Source organism: Poromitra crassiceps (genome assembly GCF_964638095.1).
Source record: "Poromitra crassiceps genome assembly, chromosome: 4".
Lineage (NCBI taxonomy): Eukaryota > Metazoa > Chordata > Actinopteri > Beryciformes > Melamphaidae > Poromitra > Poromitra crassiceps.
Window position 1 is genome coordinate 41922201 of NC_139626.1, and position 18150 is coordinate 41940350.

The 18150-nt window shown below is 44.6% G+C and overlaps 2 protein-coding genes across 4 annotated transcripts in view; both read right to left on the reverse strand.

Moving 5' to 3' along the window:
* Nucleotides 1–18150, reverse strand: part of pds5a (PDS5 cohesin associated factor A) — a 56594-nt gene that overhangs the window by 22122 nt on the left and 16322 nt on the right. For all 3 annotated transcript variants that reach the window (XM_083634780.1, XM_083634781.1, XM_083634779.1), the window contains exons 3-11: nt 10306–10509; nt 7906–7992; nt 7461–7558; nt 5918–6044; nt 5372–5452; nt 4536–4676; nt 2063–2178; nt 876–970; nt 599–744 (exon numbers count right to left, since the gene is read on the reverse strand). In XM_083634780.1, the coding sequence (XP_083490906.1) occupies nt 599–744; nt 876–970; nt 2063–2178; nt 4536–4676; nt 5372–5452; nt 5918–6044; nt 7461–7558; nt 7906–7992; nt 10306–10509 (1095 nt within the window). The remainder of the gene's footprint in view (nt 1–598; nt 745–875; nt 971–2062; nt 2179–4535; nt 4677–5371; nt 5453–5917; nt 6045–7460; nt 7559–7905; nt 7993–10305; nt 10510–18150) is intronic.
* LOC310774907 (E3 ubiquitin-protein ligase XIAP-like) lies at nt 17053–18099 on the reverse strand (the record flags this gene model as incomplete). Its single annotated transcript, XM_083635006.1, has 1 exon — nt 17053–18099. One exon carries the CDS (start codon nt 18097–18099, stop codon nt 17053–17055), a length of 1047 nt encoding a protein of 348 aa, XP_083491132.1.

Here is an 18150-nt window from a genome sequence, read left to right on the forward strand (position 1 = left end):
ATGTGATTAAGGATTCAGAAATGAACATTCTTCTAGTCTCCAAGGCTATTAATAATCAGACTTAAGCAGAATTACACTCACTACCCCAAAACATTGAATGGCAACTTGAAAGAATGGGCTTGGAAATGGCAGCTGAATTGACGCACTGGGTTAATGCCAAAAATCCTTTGTCTACATTCCCTGCCTGGTTATACCGGTAATAATACATTTCTGTATGAGCCATGTGTGTGCATGTCTGTCTCACCTTTCTGTATGAACCATGTGTGTGCATGTTTGTCTCACCTTTCTGTATGAACCATGTGTGTGCATGTCTGTCTCACCTTTCTGTATGAACCATGTGTGTGCATGTTTGTCTCACCTTTCTGTATGAACCATGTGTGTGCATGTTTGTCTCACCTTTCTGTATGAGCCGTGTGTGTGCATGTTTGTCTCACCTTTCTGTATGAGCCGTGTATGTGCGTGTCTGTCTCACCTTTCTGTATGAGCCGTGTGTGTGTGCATGTCTGTCTCACCTTTCTGTATGAGCCGCGTGTGTGTGTGTGTGCGTGTCTGTCTCACCTTTCTGTATGAGCCATGTGTGTGTGCGTGTCTGTCTCACCCTTTTGTCCAAGGTCCTCTCCCGTACGAAGCCCAACAACTGGTCATTGACCAGGTTGAGGTCCTTCTTCCCGGCGTTGATGATGGTGACGATGACGTCGTGACGGATGGCCTCCTCTGGGTCATGGGAGCGCACCTTCAAGTACTCTGATTGGACAATGCAGAGGAAGACATGGGGTGGATTTTTGTTGCGTGTATATATGGGAGAGGAGCGATAACGAGGTCAGAGGTCAAACATGTGACTACTAGAAACGCACACGGTGGCAGAAGAAACACACCTGTGAGGTCTTTGGCCAGGTCTGGGTGGTTCATGAGGCAGTGGCTGGCGAACTTGACACACTCCAGCCTCACTGGAACATGGATGTCATTGAACCTGGAGAGGACAGAGGAAAAACATCCACATATACATGATGAAGTCAAGTGAATTACGCATATTGTTTGGAGGGTATGAGATGAGATGATGAGATGATAAGATAAAACGCCATTGTCCCCTAGGGACAATAGAAACTAGAAATCTGTATTGGGCAAAAAGTGCTCACAGCCGCATCACAGCATTACAAAGACAAAGGATAAAAACAAAGTTTCACAGAGACACTAAGTGCAAACACACGATCATCAGACACTACAGCATTGCACTAAAATCGCAGTGATAATCACGTGATGATTGCACAAGCCCTCTTGCACAATTTGTACAACTCTATTTGATCAAAAAAGACGTGTAGTCGCACAGACTGAATTTCAACCCACATAGACCGACCTCCATAATCTATATTCTCATATCTGATCAGCCCGTGCCATCAGTCAAGTATGACGTCAGTTAAGCTGTGTGACGTATCAGCCCGTGACGTCAGTCAAGTATGACATCAGTTAAAATGTATGAGGTCGGTGATGATGTCAGTCGTCGTCGCCAGTTTCATCCTAGTATATATAGCTCACCTTCCTCCCTGGCCGAATCATAGCAGCAGCTGGCATCTCGGCTGTTTGTCCCCACTGAGCTCTCGTTTCTCCCCACCCACCTCCCCAGTCCACCACCAATGAGCCTTGACTCCTGAAGAATCCCCCACAGAAGGGGGGGGGATTCTCTATCCTAGCTAAACAGATGCCCCCCTCCCACCTCAAGAGGGGCGTCATCTTACAATGGAGTCCTACGCCAAAGTAGCTGCCATGTCATGCCATGTGTTGAATTTGTTGAACAAAGCCGCTTGTTAAATCTTACCAACTGGTCTCTGGTCTCTCGTGGTTGAAATAGTAAAATAATAATAGTCACACTCTAATCAGCGTCATCACATATACAGAGGGAGGATGTGATAGTATAATACACATACCCAATGAGAAAAGATTGCATTCATTGTTACCTCATCATGTGGTAGAATAGGAAAAGAATAAACTAGGGTAGCTAGCAAGTGACAAACGGAACCGATTGTGAAACTGTATCGGCATCGCTGTTCACACATGTGCAACTCACCGTCCTAAGAAGCACTGCCACAGGGGTCTGTTCTGTGTGGCCAGCTCAGAATCTTTGGCCCCAAACAATTTCGCTAGCAGTCGTACCACAGCTAGACGCTCCTCGCCATCATTGCTCTGGAAACAGGAAACACACAGAGTTACTGGGCGTGCCAGTGGTAACTTAGTCTCTCCTTGTATTGGAGAAGCCAGGTTCAAGCTATGTGTCATCACGTATCTGCCCCGCTGAAAGGTTCTTGAACAAGACACTGAATCCCTACCAGCCTGTCCCAGTGTTCTGACCTCCCTTAAAGGAGAAGTAAAACATTGAATGGCTCCTTACTGCTCGTCTGGCGTAATCTTCACTGTAGCCGTGAGAAGTGAGAAGGTCGGGTGCTGCTAATGTAGCCTGCTACATTGAAGATTTCAGCTAAAACCCGGGCGTAAAAGACATCTTTCCAAGTCAACTTGGCATCTCGGGGCCTCTGGAGACTTGGATTACGCCAGACGAGCAGTATGGAGCCTTTTCTTTTTTTTACGTTTGAAAGTTGGTCACGATTTACTTCGATTGTTAACTCATTGAGTGCCAGCCACTTTTGGAGAACGGACGCTCCGTGCCAGAGTTTCAGAGCGTTTTCAGTGATTTCTCGAGGCCCACAGAATATTGTGTGATATTACTATGTAAACACCGAACACGCACAAAGAACGATGAGACTCTATTGTATCAGCAGCAAAAAAAAGTTTATTGATATCATTTTCCGTTCTTTAGTTATCAGCCGGAGAAGATAGGTCAAAAACAGCAAAAACAGGCGTTTCCATCTAGAAAGCTGAGATATTGAGCCTTTTGTGAAATTAAGCATTTCAAGCAAATCACTGACTCTGAAACTAATATTTTCTGACCTGAAACATCTGAACAGTAATTTCCTTCAATATAACAGCACCCCCACCCCCCTCAACTCCAAACTCCTCCTCCGTGGGGGTGTCTCTGGTGGCTTTGCTCGCTCTGCTGCTTGTCAGGCGAGGCTCTGCTGCTTGCGGATCCACGTTCGGATGGCCGCTGCTCGTCGGGGGAGTCTGGATCGGGCTCGCTCGTTTCTGGGGTTTCGGTTGTGAGCTGGGATGAAGCTGCGTCCGATTCTGGGCTTTCTGGGCTTTCTGCTGCACGTTTCAAAGTGAGCTGCACCCAGAGTCTATTTTCGGAGCCCCCCACCGTTGTGCGCCGGCTCCCAGCGCGACAGCGAAAAGCCAAACCATTCAACTTTCTCTAATCTGGAGAGCCCTGTCGCCACCTAATGGGTCGGTAAATTAGGTTATACACATTCAACATGCCCCAAAATTTTACAGGAGATGTATTAGGCATTGATCCACGTCCCACCGTCAAAAAACGAAATTGACGAACATACTCGTCCTTGGCACTCTACAGTACGTTACTAAACGAATTGACGAACATACTCGTCCTTGGCACTCAATGAGTTAAGGAGAATGCTGCAACAGTGTTTTGCTGTGAAGCTCCAGGACTGTTTTGTGTACGAAAAAAACTTCACCCGGTGAGTAGATGATGACTGATTGAATTTTCATTTTTGGGTGAACTTATCCTTTAAGCGGGGCAAGCAACAACAACAAAAACAACTCATCATTTCCTCAAAGCAAAACAAATGCAACAGCCATGATTAAAGTTGTAATACACTAAATCCTCCCAGCTGGCAATGTGCAGGAAAGTCATACAATGGAGGGGAACAGTACAAAGTAAAAAAAAATGCAAAATGCAAAAGGTAAATGTCTAAGCTAAGCAGCTGACAACACTCGATGAAAAACATGGGTGAGCATTTGACGCTTTTATACTTTTATTGTTCCAGTATGCGCTAGAACTATTATTAAAGCCTTTTAACTTATTAAGAAGACTGCCTTGGATTCTGTATTTGTTGGATTTCTCTGCTGCCACACCCATGCTTCATCCAAAGAGCACCTTCGTTTGACTATTTCCTCACTGTTTTTTGAACGCCGTAGCCCTCCTCATCTCTTCTTTGAGCATTGGCACAGTTTTATTTTTGATTGCAGATTGCCTGCGTTACTCGTCTGCTTCTTTGATGCTTGTGTTCACAGACACTAAGGCTAGATGCTGTTTCAAGGCAGACGGCTCATCACCATGAACGGCAAGTGTTGGTGTCAACTTTCACGACCGGCGGGGAGGAGAGCGGGAGAAACAATACACATCGCTGACTCTAAGTGAAAAATTGCATACTGTTGCTTTAAAACCCGGGGTTTCCTTTTGCCATTAATATTTTACAGTGTAGATGAGTCAACAGCAATACAACAACAAAGACAGAACTTTGATCTCATGCTATAAACACTACTGGAGATCAACAGGAACTGATCTCAACTGAATTAAAGTGAGATGAACTAATATTATGTTTAGCTGTGATTCTGTCTGTGTGTGTGTGTGTGTGTGTGTGTGTGTGTGTGTGTGTGTGTGTGTGTGTGTGTGTATGTGTAACCTTGAGTTTGAACTCCAGCTGAGGCATGACAGAGGTAAGCAGAAGAGGGTCGATGGCAAACAGTTCCTGGATCAAGTCAAAGACGTGCTCCGACAGGTCGCTGACTGACGACTTGCCCATCACCAACACCTGGTTGAAGAACTGAGGGAGAGGGAGGGAAGGAGCACAGTGTTAAAGCACAAGTGAACCAGGCAGAGACACAGACCCGAGAGACTCAGAGTGACAGACTGAGGACAAGAACGAGAGAAATAAAGAAATAGGGGGTAGACTAACTAAGAGTGGGCAATTGAGGCAGGCAGATGGCAGAAGTAATCCAGAGGAAGGAGCGCTAGCTGGAAGGGTTGTCAAAAGTATCGATAGTATCGGAAAAATCAATACTAAAAATTTTAAACGGATACAATACTCATTTGCAACAGGTATCGATAAGTATCAATACTAAAATTTTGAAACTGATACAATACTAATTTGCAACAGTATCAATATCAGCAGTACCTTCTCTTAATGAAAAATCAACATACTACTGATTTCTCCCTCGCTGTCATTGGTGGGTATCTGTTGCTTCAACAAGCTCAAAGTGTTCTAATAGGCTGATGACTAGAGCACGTGTAATCTGCTGTGTAAGTGGAAAGTTTTTCATGAGTTCTATCAGGCCTAGATTATGGAGAAGCGTGCATCTGTCCGTCCATCTGTCTTTGTTTATTTTTTATGCCTCTTGGTGTGTTGTTGTCATCCCCGCGCGTGGTATCGGAAATGGTATCGAGTATCGATATTTTCCTAGGTATTGGTATCGAAGCAGAAATTCTAGTATCGTGACATCCCTACTAGCTGGTACTCACATTAGCAATGCAGGTCTCTATGGTCTGGACGGTCCTCTTCAGCAGGGTTTTGGCTAGGTCGTATGCTTGCTTGTTCAGATTCTGCTCCGGGGATAGGTTAACACCAATTAGTCCAACTGACTGTGTATATGTGTTTGTGTAAATGACTGGCATCATAACTATAAGGTTCCTATACAGTCATTTCAAAATGTCATACTTTGCTCAATTATTCATTGATTGACAGGATTTGAAGAATGTGCGTGTCCGACATGACAGAAGCTGAGCAGCAATATGACAACTGGGTCATATGACTTTATAGCTGCAGGTTATTCTTCAAATGTCACAAAATCAACAAAGATTACAATGTATGAAATAACATCGGGTCCAAAACTATACAAAATGTCAAATAGTCGAATATATATAAGGCCAAAAACGTGACGTGTTTTTAAAGATACTTTTCCAGATGCTTTGTTTCCACGCGTCGCTAGACTTTCCAGACCTGCGTAGGAACGCTGTCGATGCATGCATTTGTAAACATGTGTGGGTCTGTGTATGTGTGCGTCCCACCTTGTGTGCAGGAATGAGGTTAATGAGGATGGTATCCAGCAGCTCCTGTGTGACTCCATCTCCCTCCATGATGATAGAACTCATCAGGTCCATCATGTGCATCTGCACCTTCTGGTTATGGCTATTACTGCAGAGAGAGGGGGCATTAGAGAGGTACACTTTGACCTTCTGATGAAATGGGAAGAGGGAGAGAGAGAAGAGAGAGAAGAGAGAGAGGAGAAGAAAGAACAACTGGCGTTAACTGATGTGTGGTGACTAGGGGTGTCACGATACACTCAGTTCACGATACGATACGTATCACGATACTGGGTTCACGATAACGATACGATACGATACGATTTTAACAATATTTTTTTAAACTTGAATAATGACAATATATGACTGGAAAAGTAGTATTTTATTTGAAATGCACAAATACAAAACATGCTGTTGTGGGAAATTGTTATTACAATAACAACTAGAAAAAACATGAGATTGGAGATAAGGCTTATCTTGAAATAGAATGAGTTACACCGTCACTTAGATTTACTTTGAACTAAAAGGTTTCTCAGCAGTATAAATTCTCATTATGCATCTTCAGTTTTTCTTCAAACTCAAACAACAAGACTTTTCTTAATCTATTTTTTATGCATCTTCAGTTTTTCCTGTCAAGTAAACAGTTTTGCCAGAAACTCAATTGAATGGTTTCTCTCCTGTATAACTTCTCATGTGTCTCTTCAGAGACTTGTTCAACTGAACTACTTTCCACACATTGAACTTCAACAAACAAAGACGTTTCTTAGTCTATTTTTTGGAAGAAAAAAAAAAAAAAAAAAAAAAAAGTTTTTTTTTTTTTTTGCGATATGAGATTTCATCTCAACGATACATATCGTGACGTTTTACTATCGCGAAATTTCGTGGGACGATATATTGTGACACCCCTAGTGGTGACTGAACTGTATTTGAAGAGAATAAACATACAATGTCCAGGTATGTGTGCTAGTAAAGATATAGACGGTTTTAACTCGACAACATAAACATTCTAAATCGCCCCAAGCTTACTTACCTGGTGCAGTGTTTTGCTAGTACAATAACCGACAGGACATAAGCTAGGTTCCAAACTGTTCCCTAGCAATACAATTCTGTGAAAACAGTCTATATTGATGATCCAATTGCCCAAAGTACTGTTAGCAATAAGCAACGCATTTGCCCACATGATCAATAAAGTGCAAACATCTGAAATCCATATATGGGTACTACTACATAAACAGAAATAAGATTTTGTGTACAATCCATCCAACCAGAAAGTGCACGTGAAACAAGTGGCAAGCTGCTCGGATAGTAACATACTTGTCGTCAAACATGTCCTGTGAAAATCAATGCTTTATCAATGTGTTATGTTCACTGGAGAGACACATTGCAGCTATGAGACACATGTTAATGCCAGGTGTAAGAGGGGGCCTATCTGAATGCAACAGGATCATTCCAAGGCATGAGGGTCATCATTAGAAATGAAGAGATTTGCATATAAACCGGATACAACAGGAGATGCTGAGGGTCTTACTTGATGACAGAGAAGAGTGTTTTGAAAAGCTGGATAAAGATCTCGTTGCAGTCCTCCAGCTCAAAGCAGATGTTGTAGGACTTCACCCATGCCAGGTTCTACAGTAACACATCGGAAATCAACAAACAGGTTATTCCTCCACCTGCAATCCTCACCAGCTGCCACCTACCCCCCATCACCAGCGCGCACACACACACCCGGCCGCCTCCTCCGCCTTCAGCAGGTAGGAGGAGCATCTACTGAACTGGAAGCTTCAGCAGTTCTGTTAGCTCTACTGCAGGGGCCCGCTTTCAGTCTAAACAGGTTGAAAACTGCAGCGCTTACTAATGTTTAACCCGCGACTCCTTATATTTTTCTGTATGCGGCCCACAACCAAAAAGGTTTGGCCACCCCTGCTCTACTGCTACACACCTCCCACCTTGCTTCTTCCAAATTAGCACCTTACCTCCAGCAGGTAGAAGTATCTGTTGAACTGAGGGCTCTTGGTGTCTTCCAGTCCCTTTAGCTGTCTGGTGATGAACAGGAAGATGTCCTGGAGACAATGAAGACATAAAGGGGCAGGCTGAAACATTCAGTATGTGACTGAATAAAATGTTTGGTTATGGTTATGTTGAACATTAAATACTGGTCTTTAACCCATTGATACCTGATGCAGCATTTGTGTGTGTATCCCTTCAAGACCGCGTCACGCGGTTCACGGTCTTAAAGGGATACACACACAAATGAGGGATATACACGCAAATGCTGCATCAGGTATCAATGGGTTAAAGGCTCCAGGCCATGGATTCCCCACCACCACCAAAGGCAGCAATTGAGAGCTTGCATCATTACTGTTTGCAATGTCAGCAGTGTTTTCACCACAGTCCTGCACCATGGGAACACGGATATTATGGAGTTGATCATGACATATTTCCAGCCAACTCGTGTTAGTTCTGGCAGTTAGTACTAGAGATTGCAACATGTCTTGCCTCTCTTTGTCTTCGATGTCTACGGTGGAATGAGAGGTTTCTGTGAGTGTGTGAGTGAACAGAGTTTTGTTCGCCCACAGCCATGCCGTTGTACGTGCGATCGGGCTGAAACTTTCAGGAAGTGTAAAAAGCACCCGTGCGGGTGACCTGACGGAGCTGGATTTTTTAATTAGGTAATTGCCCTAACCTAATGATGTGATGTCACTCCAGCAATGATGGCATCATCTGGTGACATCATCACTGATGACATCACTCACTGATGATCACTCCCTGATGACATCATCAGTGATTTATGATGAATTTGAGACCACTGTGTTGTTGTCACCAGTGATGTCACTCAAGCACTCAATGATGATGTAATCAGTGATCATCAGTGAGGGATGTCCTCAGTGATGATGTCACCAGACGATGTCATCATTGCTCGAGTGACATCACATCATTAGATAATTAGGGCAATCATTAGGTAATTAGGGCAATTTATCAGCCCTAATTACCTAATTAAAGAATCCGGCTCCGTCAGGTCACCAGTGTGACCTAAGGACTTCCTGAAAGTCTTCCTGAAAGATTGAGCGTGATTGCACATAAAATGGCATAGTTGTGGCCGAACACAATTCTGCTCACACACACACACACACACACACACACACACACACACACACACACTTTGCATTACAGCTTGTTATATGACAGAAATAGATTCAGCACCTAAAAATCATAAATCACAGTTCCAGTAAATTGATGTCCCGACTCCTGTTTGATCGGCACCACAAGCACTCAATCAAAAGTGTAACACGGAAACGGCGTGGAAGAGGCTCGGGGGCAATGAGACTGGTTGAGAGCAGAGACGGTCCTGGAGATACACGAAAGCACTGTTCTGATTCGTCAAATTGCACAGAATACAACACTGTACACACTTGGGTCCCCAGCAGCACACCTGCCAAGTTTGAAGTCGATTGGACAAATGGAGATAAGCAATTTTTTTGTGTTGCCAGTAGGTGGCACTATGAATTCCGAATTGCGGAATTCTGCACTGCACTCTGTTGGTTTCTCAGCGGCGAGCTCCCCGAGTTTGAAGTCGTTCGGACGAACGGTTCTCCAGATAACTCGCTTTTTTGTGTTGCCACTGCCAGTAGGTGGCGCTATTACAAAAATAGTGACTTTTACAGCTCGATATATGACAGAAATAGAGAGCTAAAGTGACCGTCACTTCCTGCTTTTCTCCCTGTACCAGCGTGTGAAAATATGAATAGTGGTGAATGGAGACGGAGCGATACGCTACCTTTTTGATCCCGTTTGAATTGTGCCACAGGAGTACACACGTCATGTTTGTCAATGTAAAAGATAACTCTGCAACTCGGTAAAACTGTGGCACAATTGATGATGATGATGAATGAATGGTTTATTTTCGGTCATAGGTTATAATGAACCACAAACAAAATGTAACAATTTGTGTGAATATACAGCAAGAGAACATCATCATACATGTACATATCAGACCATTTCACACAAATACAATTTATACAATCAATGACCGAAAAAAGGAATAGGCTGAAGCCAAGGCTTATTTTTTGCCTATCCTGTATAACTCAATTCAAACTCAATTCAAACGGGATAAAAAAAAGTAACGTATTTCTCCGTTCACCACCATTCCTATTTTTCACATGCTGGTACAGGGAGGAAAACAGGAAGTTACGTTCAACACATGAAGTACTTTTCCTCAGAAATGTCTACTGCATAATTTTTTCCAGGGGGAAATGTTAATGTTTTGCTTGCACCTGTGTTACTTCCTGCCTTTTAGACACAAAATGGCTGAGGTGAAAAGGGCTAATTCCCTGGGAGGTTAGAGCACAGCAGTCATTTGTTTTGGCCTTGCTAACCTTGAGCTTGTCGTGGGAGGTATAGGGGGCCTCGGGGGCGTAGATCCTGAAGATGTCTGCGAGACAGCAGGCCACCAGCAGGCGTACGTCCTTATTGGGGTTCCTGAGGAAGAACTCTGAGGCCAGGTGGAGCGCCAGGCCCAGATACTGTTGCTTCTCCTCCTCCGAGTCTTGATCCATGTCCATGTAGGTCTTCACCACCATCTGAGAGAGAAGAGGGTGGGGAAGGGAGCAGGAGAGAAGGGTAGGGGTAGAGGGGGAGACTAGGAAGTTAGAAATAGTAGCATGTAAAACTAATGGCATGCACTTTCTTCAATGGCAACAAAACAAACAAAATTGTCGAACAATGGTATTAAATATATTATGTATTGGCTGATGATAACACATTGCTTGATATGCAAAAGCTGGTCATGCAGACACAGGAGAGAAGCTTACATAATAGTACCTTCAATAACTATTCAATCCCCTTGACTTTTCAAGCAGTTTGCGGTATTACACCGTAAAAAAAAAAAAAAAACATCCAGCTCCTCAGCAGTCTAAGATAGTCACCAATGCAAGCGTGGTAGGGATGTCAGGTTAACCACAGAGAATAGTTTGGAGCGGTTACGTTTGTCGGTCTATAAATTAGGCTACTTTGCACACTGTCTTTTCTACCCCATGTTTCTCCCCCAATCCGTCAGCCCCTCCCATCCCTGCTGCTGCGCGCTGTTGTGAGCGCCGTCTGTCAGCCTCACATAACGTTAAACACTGGGGACAGACAGACTCTCCTCCTGGAGAAAAGAAACTAACGTCATTAGCCACAAATCTGTTGTCGGTAAAAGCAATGGAAAACATACTTTTTAAGACAAGATTGGCAATGAACGATTTTCGAAAATTCAAAATTGGTTGCCCATCCCTAATCATGCCATAGGCAAATTCTGCAAAAAAAAAAGCCCCATTCCCTTTATTTACTTAGATTCTTATTTAGTTCATTTAAGTAGGACTTAAAAGAGCCACAACCACAACTACCCATAAAGGAGCCGCATGTGGCCTCGGGTTGAGTATCACTGGTCTAAGGGCTTCAGAACAAGAATGTGACAATCACTGAGAGGCTCAGCCAACTCTCAGACTTGAACTGAAACTCTGGAAGAGGAATGACTTGAAGATAATCGGTGACAGCAGACAACCAATCCCCATCCAACCTCATAGATGTTCAGCCAATCACCAATGAATAATGGGAGAGAATCCCATTATGTTATTTTTGTGTGCCAAGTCGACATAGACATGTCCAGGATGACTCACAAGCCGTTTTCACACACAGATCGCGCAATATTGCAGTTCAGAAGGCCCGCAAAGCCGGCAGCCTCGCCACAGAAAGTGCTTTCACACAGAGCCAAGCAGCACCGCCACATTCCCGTCCTGGGGTGTGCTTTCAAGTGACATCCACCCCTCCCGGGTTGAAAGGCGAGCGGAGGCATTTCCACCCAGCTCCTCTAGTAGCCCAAATGAATATTTTCATATATGATTAACGAATTCATTCAACAACCAAACATGGCCGATGTACGCCAGCCAACGTGCTGCGGAACATCAAAGTGATAAAACACCAAAGTGGTGTCCACATGGTAACAAGTAGGGATGCACGATATGGATTTTTTCAACCGATACGATAACCGATAAATATCTGCTTCTCCTGGCCGATAACAGATACGATAATCGATAATTATTATAACAAAAATATATTATATATATATTTTTTTTTAGTTTTTAACCTGTATTTTATGCACACCTGGGGTTAAAAAAAGGCAGATGTAGCTCTGACCTAACCAAATCTAACTGACATCACTGTGAACGCAAAACAAAGAAAACTTCTGATATAATATGATTGTTTTAATAAAGTGTATCACTCAATTATAGTCAATACAAAAATAAAGGCTTTTATAGAACGGAAAGCCAATGATTGCTTAGTCTGCAGATAAAACACAATGACAAAAGGCATAGTAATTTAGACTCTTATTGTCATGTTACTGATCTGTTCAAATTTTGCATTGGTTCCAGTTCTCAGTGAATTGCCTGGGCCCAATGCATGGGGCAGGCACTATAAACCATCTGTGTCGTTTCACTTTTTGCTGAAAAATGCTGCCACCAGATTAAAGAAAAGGTTGACTGGTGCTTTTTATGTAGCCTAATGTGCGCGACTGCACCTTTGTTTTCCTTATTATTGGCTCTGTTAGATGGCTCTGTCCAGCAGCTAGCTCTCCAAAGTCCCTTTGGCTTATAGTGGGACTCCCGGCTAGCGCGGTTAGGCTATAAATGCACATGACTACTATAACGTTAGTAGTTTTTGTAAGGGAACGCACAACTGGCTAGCTAGACAGATTGCAGTTCTGGAGCTGGTTTCCAGAGGGAATATCCTCAGACCAACTCGCCACAGACAGCTATACGTCCTCTGAAGCTTATTATTATATTGGTTAATTTTACCTACTAATGTCAACATCGTTTGAGCATAAAGCCTAACCTACTTTACTAGGCACGGAGCATTCCTCCTGGCGCCCCTGCAGTCATGATTGTATAGGCTACTTTTTTTACTTTCACGTATGCCTTTCTTGCTGCATGAGGTGGTTTCCCCTGTATTTATTTTTATGAATGAGCTGACCATTCGCACCATTCCGTGTTGCCGCTCCTACGCTTTCAGGTGGAGGCGGGTTGCAGCATAACCCGGCGCTGTGACTAGGTCCACTGGCGGAACGAAAGGCGTAACACAATTACCCACCAACCCGCTTTCACAACTTTCACATCGGAGGCGCGGATCCCATTTTCCGTGCATTTCACGGCTTTCAAGGCCGGTGTGAAAGCGGCTACAGATGTAACTGCGGGGCGTCCTGCTGTCTCAGTGGTCTACGGTGCATTCCATGTAAAAACAATATTTCCTGTCTACTTTGAACTATCAGGAGAAAATGACAAAAATATGTAACTGCTGCAGTTGTACAGCTAGGCACTACACAATTAATCGATTATTAATCCTGATCAAGATTTTGGCTTCCCACAATCGAAAAAATCTGTTTAGCAATGTTGCTCTCGTTTTGTAAATCTTTCGCAGTGGTTCGCTCTGCCCCTCCTCCAAAGCCCAAACACCCAGTGGTGCGTGTAGTTTCAGCTCCAGTCGAGAACAGAGCCGGCGTGTTGGTCTGTTCATTTTTAAACCTTCTGTGGTAAAAAGTGACAGTTCAAAGAAATGCAGTGTTTTGTTTTTTTGTTCAATAAATGCATGTTCCCAAAGTCAAAGAGTAATCGTGCTAAATAATCGTGATCAAAGTATTTATCAAAAATAATTGTGATCATTTTGACCATAATCGTGCAGCCCTATACCAGAAGATGCTTGGTATTGACCCTGGAGGGTATCTAAATGAGGTATTCCTGTATTTAATGTCACGAAACAGGATGCGTAGCTGACGTTTGAGTATGCAGGTCTAGCTGCCGCCGACAATGTCCTAAACTCGAGGCTATGTTGAAGCATGTTTCTCGCTCAAGTGTTAATGTTTTGAGGACAATTTTGGCTGCTTTTGGATTTGACCGAGTTTCATTTGGCCCTTTTGGATTGGAATTCAATGTACTATATTAGTTCTACACTGAATTCATTTTATTAATGAATTTGATCCGAAGAATTGAGCAACAACATGGCAAAATAAAGCCCAGGTTTAACATTTGATAATCTCACTGATCCTTTAATCTTTCATATCTTAACAGAGAGTTGTGCAGTCTTAAACAGTTAAGCTGCCGTCAATAAAAAACAATACTCCAGAGGTTGCACACACACACAAATCCACACATCCAAATTCTCATGGACAGGCACTAGGGCCTAACAGTACAGTTAGCACTTCCTCCGAGTGTGTGTAATGTGCATGTGCGTGCATATGGGTGAGCGAGTGTGTGTGCGCTGCCAGGCACAGTGGAGCAGAGGAGCTGCCTCAACAGCCAGGCCGCCAGTGGAGTGGGGGATGGGCACACCACTCCAGCAGGCTGCAGAGCAGCACACTCACTGCATTTCCTCCACACACACACACACACACACACACACACACACACACACACACACACACACACACACACACACAGGTGAAACGGTCACAATGCAGCCGTTGAAAGCTCTCTACACAGAGATGTGTATGTGGGCATTTTGTTGTAGGGTCTGTGCGCGTCTCTCTGTGTCCTTATTTCATTGGTGTTTATTACCTCTGCCACAAAGTTGCCAACGGAGTTGCCTGGAGGTTATGTTGCCTGGAGGTTATGTTTACACCCGTTTGTCATCAAGATATCTCAAAAACATATGAATGGATTTGTATGAAACTTGACAGAAAGGTTGGTCATGGGCCAACTTAGAAGTGATTAACTTTCCATGCCCACTAGCCAAAAGGGGGGCGCTGTAATGGGCATGTTCAATCACAAAAAGGCACCTAATGCAGGTCCGCACCCCCGTGTTACCTCCGGCTTGGTCGGGTGTCCATACAGGCACGATTGGCTGTGTCTGCGGGTGGGAAGCCGGCTTGAGGGTATTTTCCCTTGTCGCTGCACTAGCGCTTCCTCTGGCCGTTTGGGGCGCCTGGGAACCGGTGGGAAGAGTGATCCTCCCACGTGCTACGTCCTGCTGATTAAGCTCCCCAGTGGCAGGTGAAAAGAAGCGGCTGGCAACTGCGCATGTGTCGGAGGAGGCATGGTGCTAGTCTACGGCTCTCCGCAGATCGGCAGAGGGGGTGTGGGGCAGCAGGGTGAAACTGGCCAAGTACAATTGGGGAGAAAATAATGGGGGGGGGGGGATCAGAGAAAATTATATAAAAAAAAACTAAAACGCCTAACTTCCAAACGGATTCACGTAACGCCACAAAACTTTGCAGAAAGGTTGGTCACGGGCCAAGGACCAACTGATTAACTTTCCACGCCCACTGGCCAAAATGAGGCGTGGCATGCCGTGGTGGAGGTATGCACTCTACCGAGTGCCCTCTAGTTTGGATAGTGTTTCAGATCAGTCAGAAAATTTACCCGGCCGGGATGTTTTCAATCATATAAAGTATTTATTTTGTCTGGGTTAGGGTTAGGACTCCACACCAGTTCAGTTGTTTCTGCAAAAGATATACCGTAAATTCCGGACTATAAGCCGCGGCTTTTTTCCCGTTTTTTGGCCTTTTTTGCCCCCTGCGGCTTATATAACGGTGCGGCTTATCTATGGATTTTTTCCAAAAAAAAAAAAAAATCTCTCTTTTTTAGCACTCTTTCTAACTATAAATCCACTTCTGTTTTAATTTCCTCTCTTGCCCTCTTTTAACAACATAACATAACATAACATAACACAACACAGGTAAGCAGAAAGAAAAAGACGAAGCAAATCACCGCCATGAATGAGGAAATGACTCACCTGCTGGAGGCTGGAGATACACGGCTTGGGCTAAACTTTTACTCCGTGAAACACTATCGATTAAGTCCGACATCGCTCAGAGGTTTGAGCAGCTTGAAAACAAGTTTGAAAACGTGCAGAAGTCCATCCACTCACTCACTAAAGAAAATAAGCGAACAGAGTTTCTAATGCGGAAAAGCGCATCAGCGCACTGGAGGACAAAAACAACACAGTGAGTCCGAAAGTGGATAAAATGCAAAAACAAATCGAACCCCTGCACACGCAGGTTGATGACTTAATCAGCAGGAGTAAAAGAAATAACATTCGCCTGATCAATGTAAAAGAGGGAGCTGAGATTGGTGACATGGACGCTTTCGTGGCAAAATCCTGTGTTACATCCTGGACCTGAAGGAAGGCGAGAAACCACCAGAGGTGGACAGGGCACACCGGGCGCCTCGGCCACGTCCAGACCCCGGCCTGCCACCGAGGGCCATCTTCATCTGCCTACTCCGCTGGCCCGACCGTCAACTCATCCTCCAGGCTGCGGGGAAGAAGCCCCTCACCTGGGAGGGTACGCGCTTTTTCGTCCGGCAGGACCTCTCCGCGTTGGTGCAACAGAAACGCGCAACATACAACAGCATCATCGAAAAGGTTAAAGTCAATGGATATCGCTTTGGCGTACTGTACCCAGCGAGACTCGTCATAACCATTGATGGACAGCGGCGGAACAAGAGCTCAAAGTGAAACTGCCGAATATCTTTTGAGTTGGACTGGTCAATAGTACTGTGAGTAACTAAAATAAAAAAATAAAAAACGGAATTCTCTCTTCTTTAGCACTCTTTCTAACTATAAATCCACTTCTGTTTTAATTTCCTCTCTTGCCCTCTTTTCACCACACCGCGGACACTGTGTGCACTGTAAAAAAAACAAAAAATACCACAATGTGTGATTTTGTCTGGGGATTAGTGACCTGACTTTTGTTTTGTTGAAATGTTAATAAATGGGAGCTTCCCCAAACAGCCATCTCTTTCCCGACAATCCCCTCTGTGCACGAAGCCTTACATATGGTAATTAAACATCAAAACACCCGCGGCTTATAGACCGGTGCGGCTTATATAAGAAAAAAATAGTCACCTTTGAAGGTGCGGCTTATAGACCGGTGCGCCTTATAGTCCGGAATTTACGGTAACAAGTTATATCTTAAAGTTTAACCCTGTAGTTCATGCAACCAGGGGGACCATGTTGGAAATAAGTGTTCACTTCACACTTTTACATGTCATCCCATGGATGGTTTTTATTGTCTTCTATATCCATGAATAAAGTCAATGAACCAGCTCTGAAACAGAATAGTGTGACGACATCTGTATTGGGCACAGTTCCTGTTAAGTCATGTAGGTCTTGATCTTCTGTGTTATGGCTCCACAGCAGATTGGACACTTACTGAGTGACTCGGAACACTCCTTGCAAGTGACCAGATGACCACAGGGGATGAAGACAATACAGATGTCTCTGTCCATGCATACTTTGCACTGTTTTTCCCTCTGCAGCTTCCGTAGTTTCTCCAGTGGGTCCTCATCTTTTTCCTCCGTCATGGCAACATTACTGTTTGGAGTTTGTATGAGGCAGTCCTGCAAAAGTGCCTCCAGGCTGGAGTAGCCTGACCCCGTCCTGACGTTCTTCTCCAGGATGGTCTTCTTCACCACAGCGGGCTGCAGACCCATTCCTATGGCCTTCTGGGCCATGGCTGACTGCAGCACATCATTCTGGTGGCCTGGAAATCCATTCTGATGACTTGGAGTAGCGTTGTTTCGTCGTGGGTCTTGCAGCTGTATGTTACTGACAAATTCCCGTCCCTTCTCTGCCAACAGGAAACTGCATCCCGGATAGTGTTTGGCATGTTCTTCCCATGGGTCCTCCTCAGGCTGCCAGCTTTTTATACATCCACCACAGTGGAAACACACCCTGTCTCCTGCCCGTGCGCTGTAGAAGCCAGCTCTGGCAAGTCTCTCGTGGTCAATGGAGTGCTGGACACCTGCGAAGCTAGTAAGCCTCTCCTCAAAGCTCTCCATGGGGACACGAGGGCTTGTGTGTGGTCTGCTGCTCCCCTCTTCTTGCTCTGTACCTCCCTGGGATGGGACGTTGCCCACATCATGCCCAAGGATGAAGAAGCAGTCAGGGAAATGTTTGGCATGCTCTCCCCAGGCCGTGTCCCCCACGTCCCAGCCCCTCAGAATGCCTCCACAGCAGAAACACATCACCTGGTCACTCTCCCTCAGGTAGAAGAGGCCAGCTTGGGCTAGGTCTCGGGGCCTCACGGGGGCAGCGGAGGGCCACGAGGAGAAGCTCTGAAGCCGGGCACCCTCGCAGAACATCTCATCAAAGTCACTACTGTATCCTACGTCATCATCTTCTACGATGTTCATTGGCATACTTGAATTGATCCAGCTGTCTATTTACTGTATACCAGAGTAGGATTTATG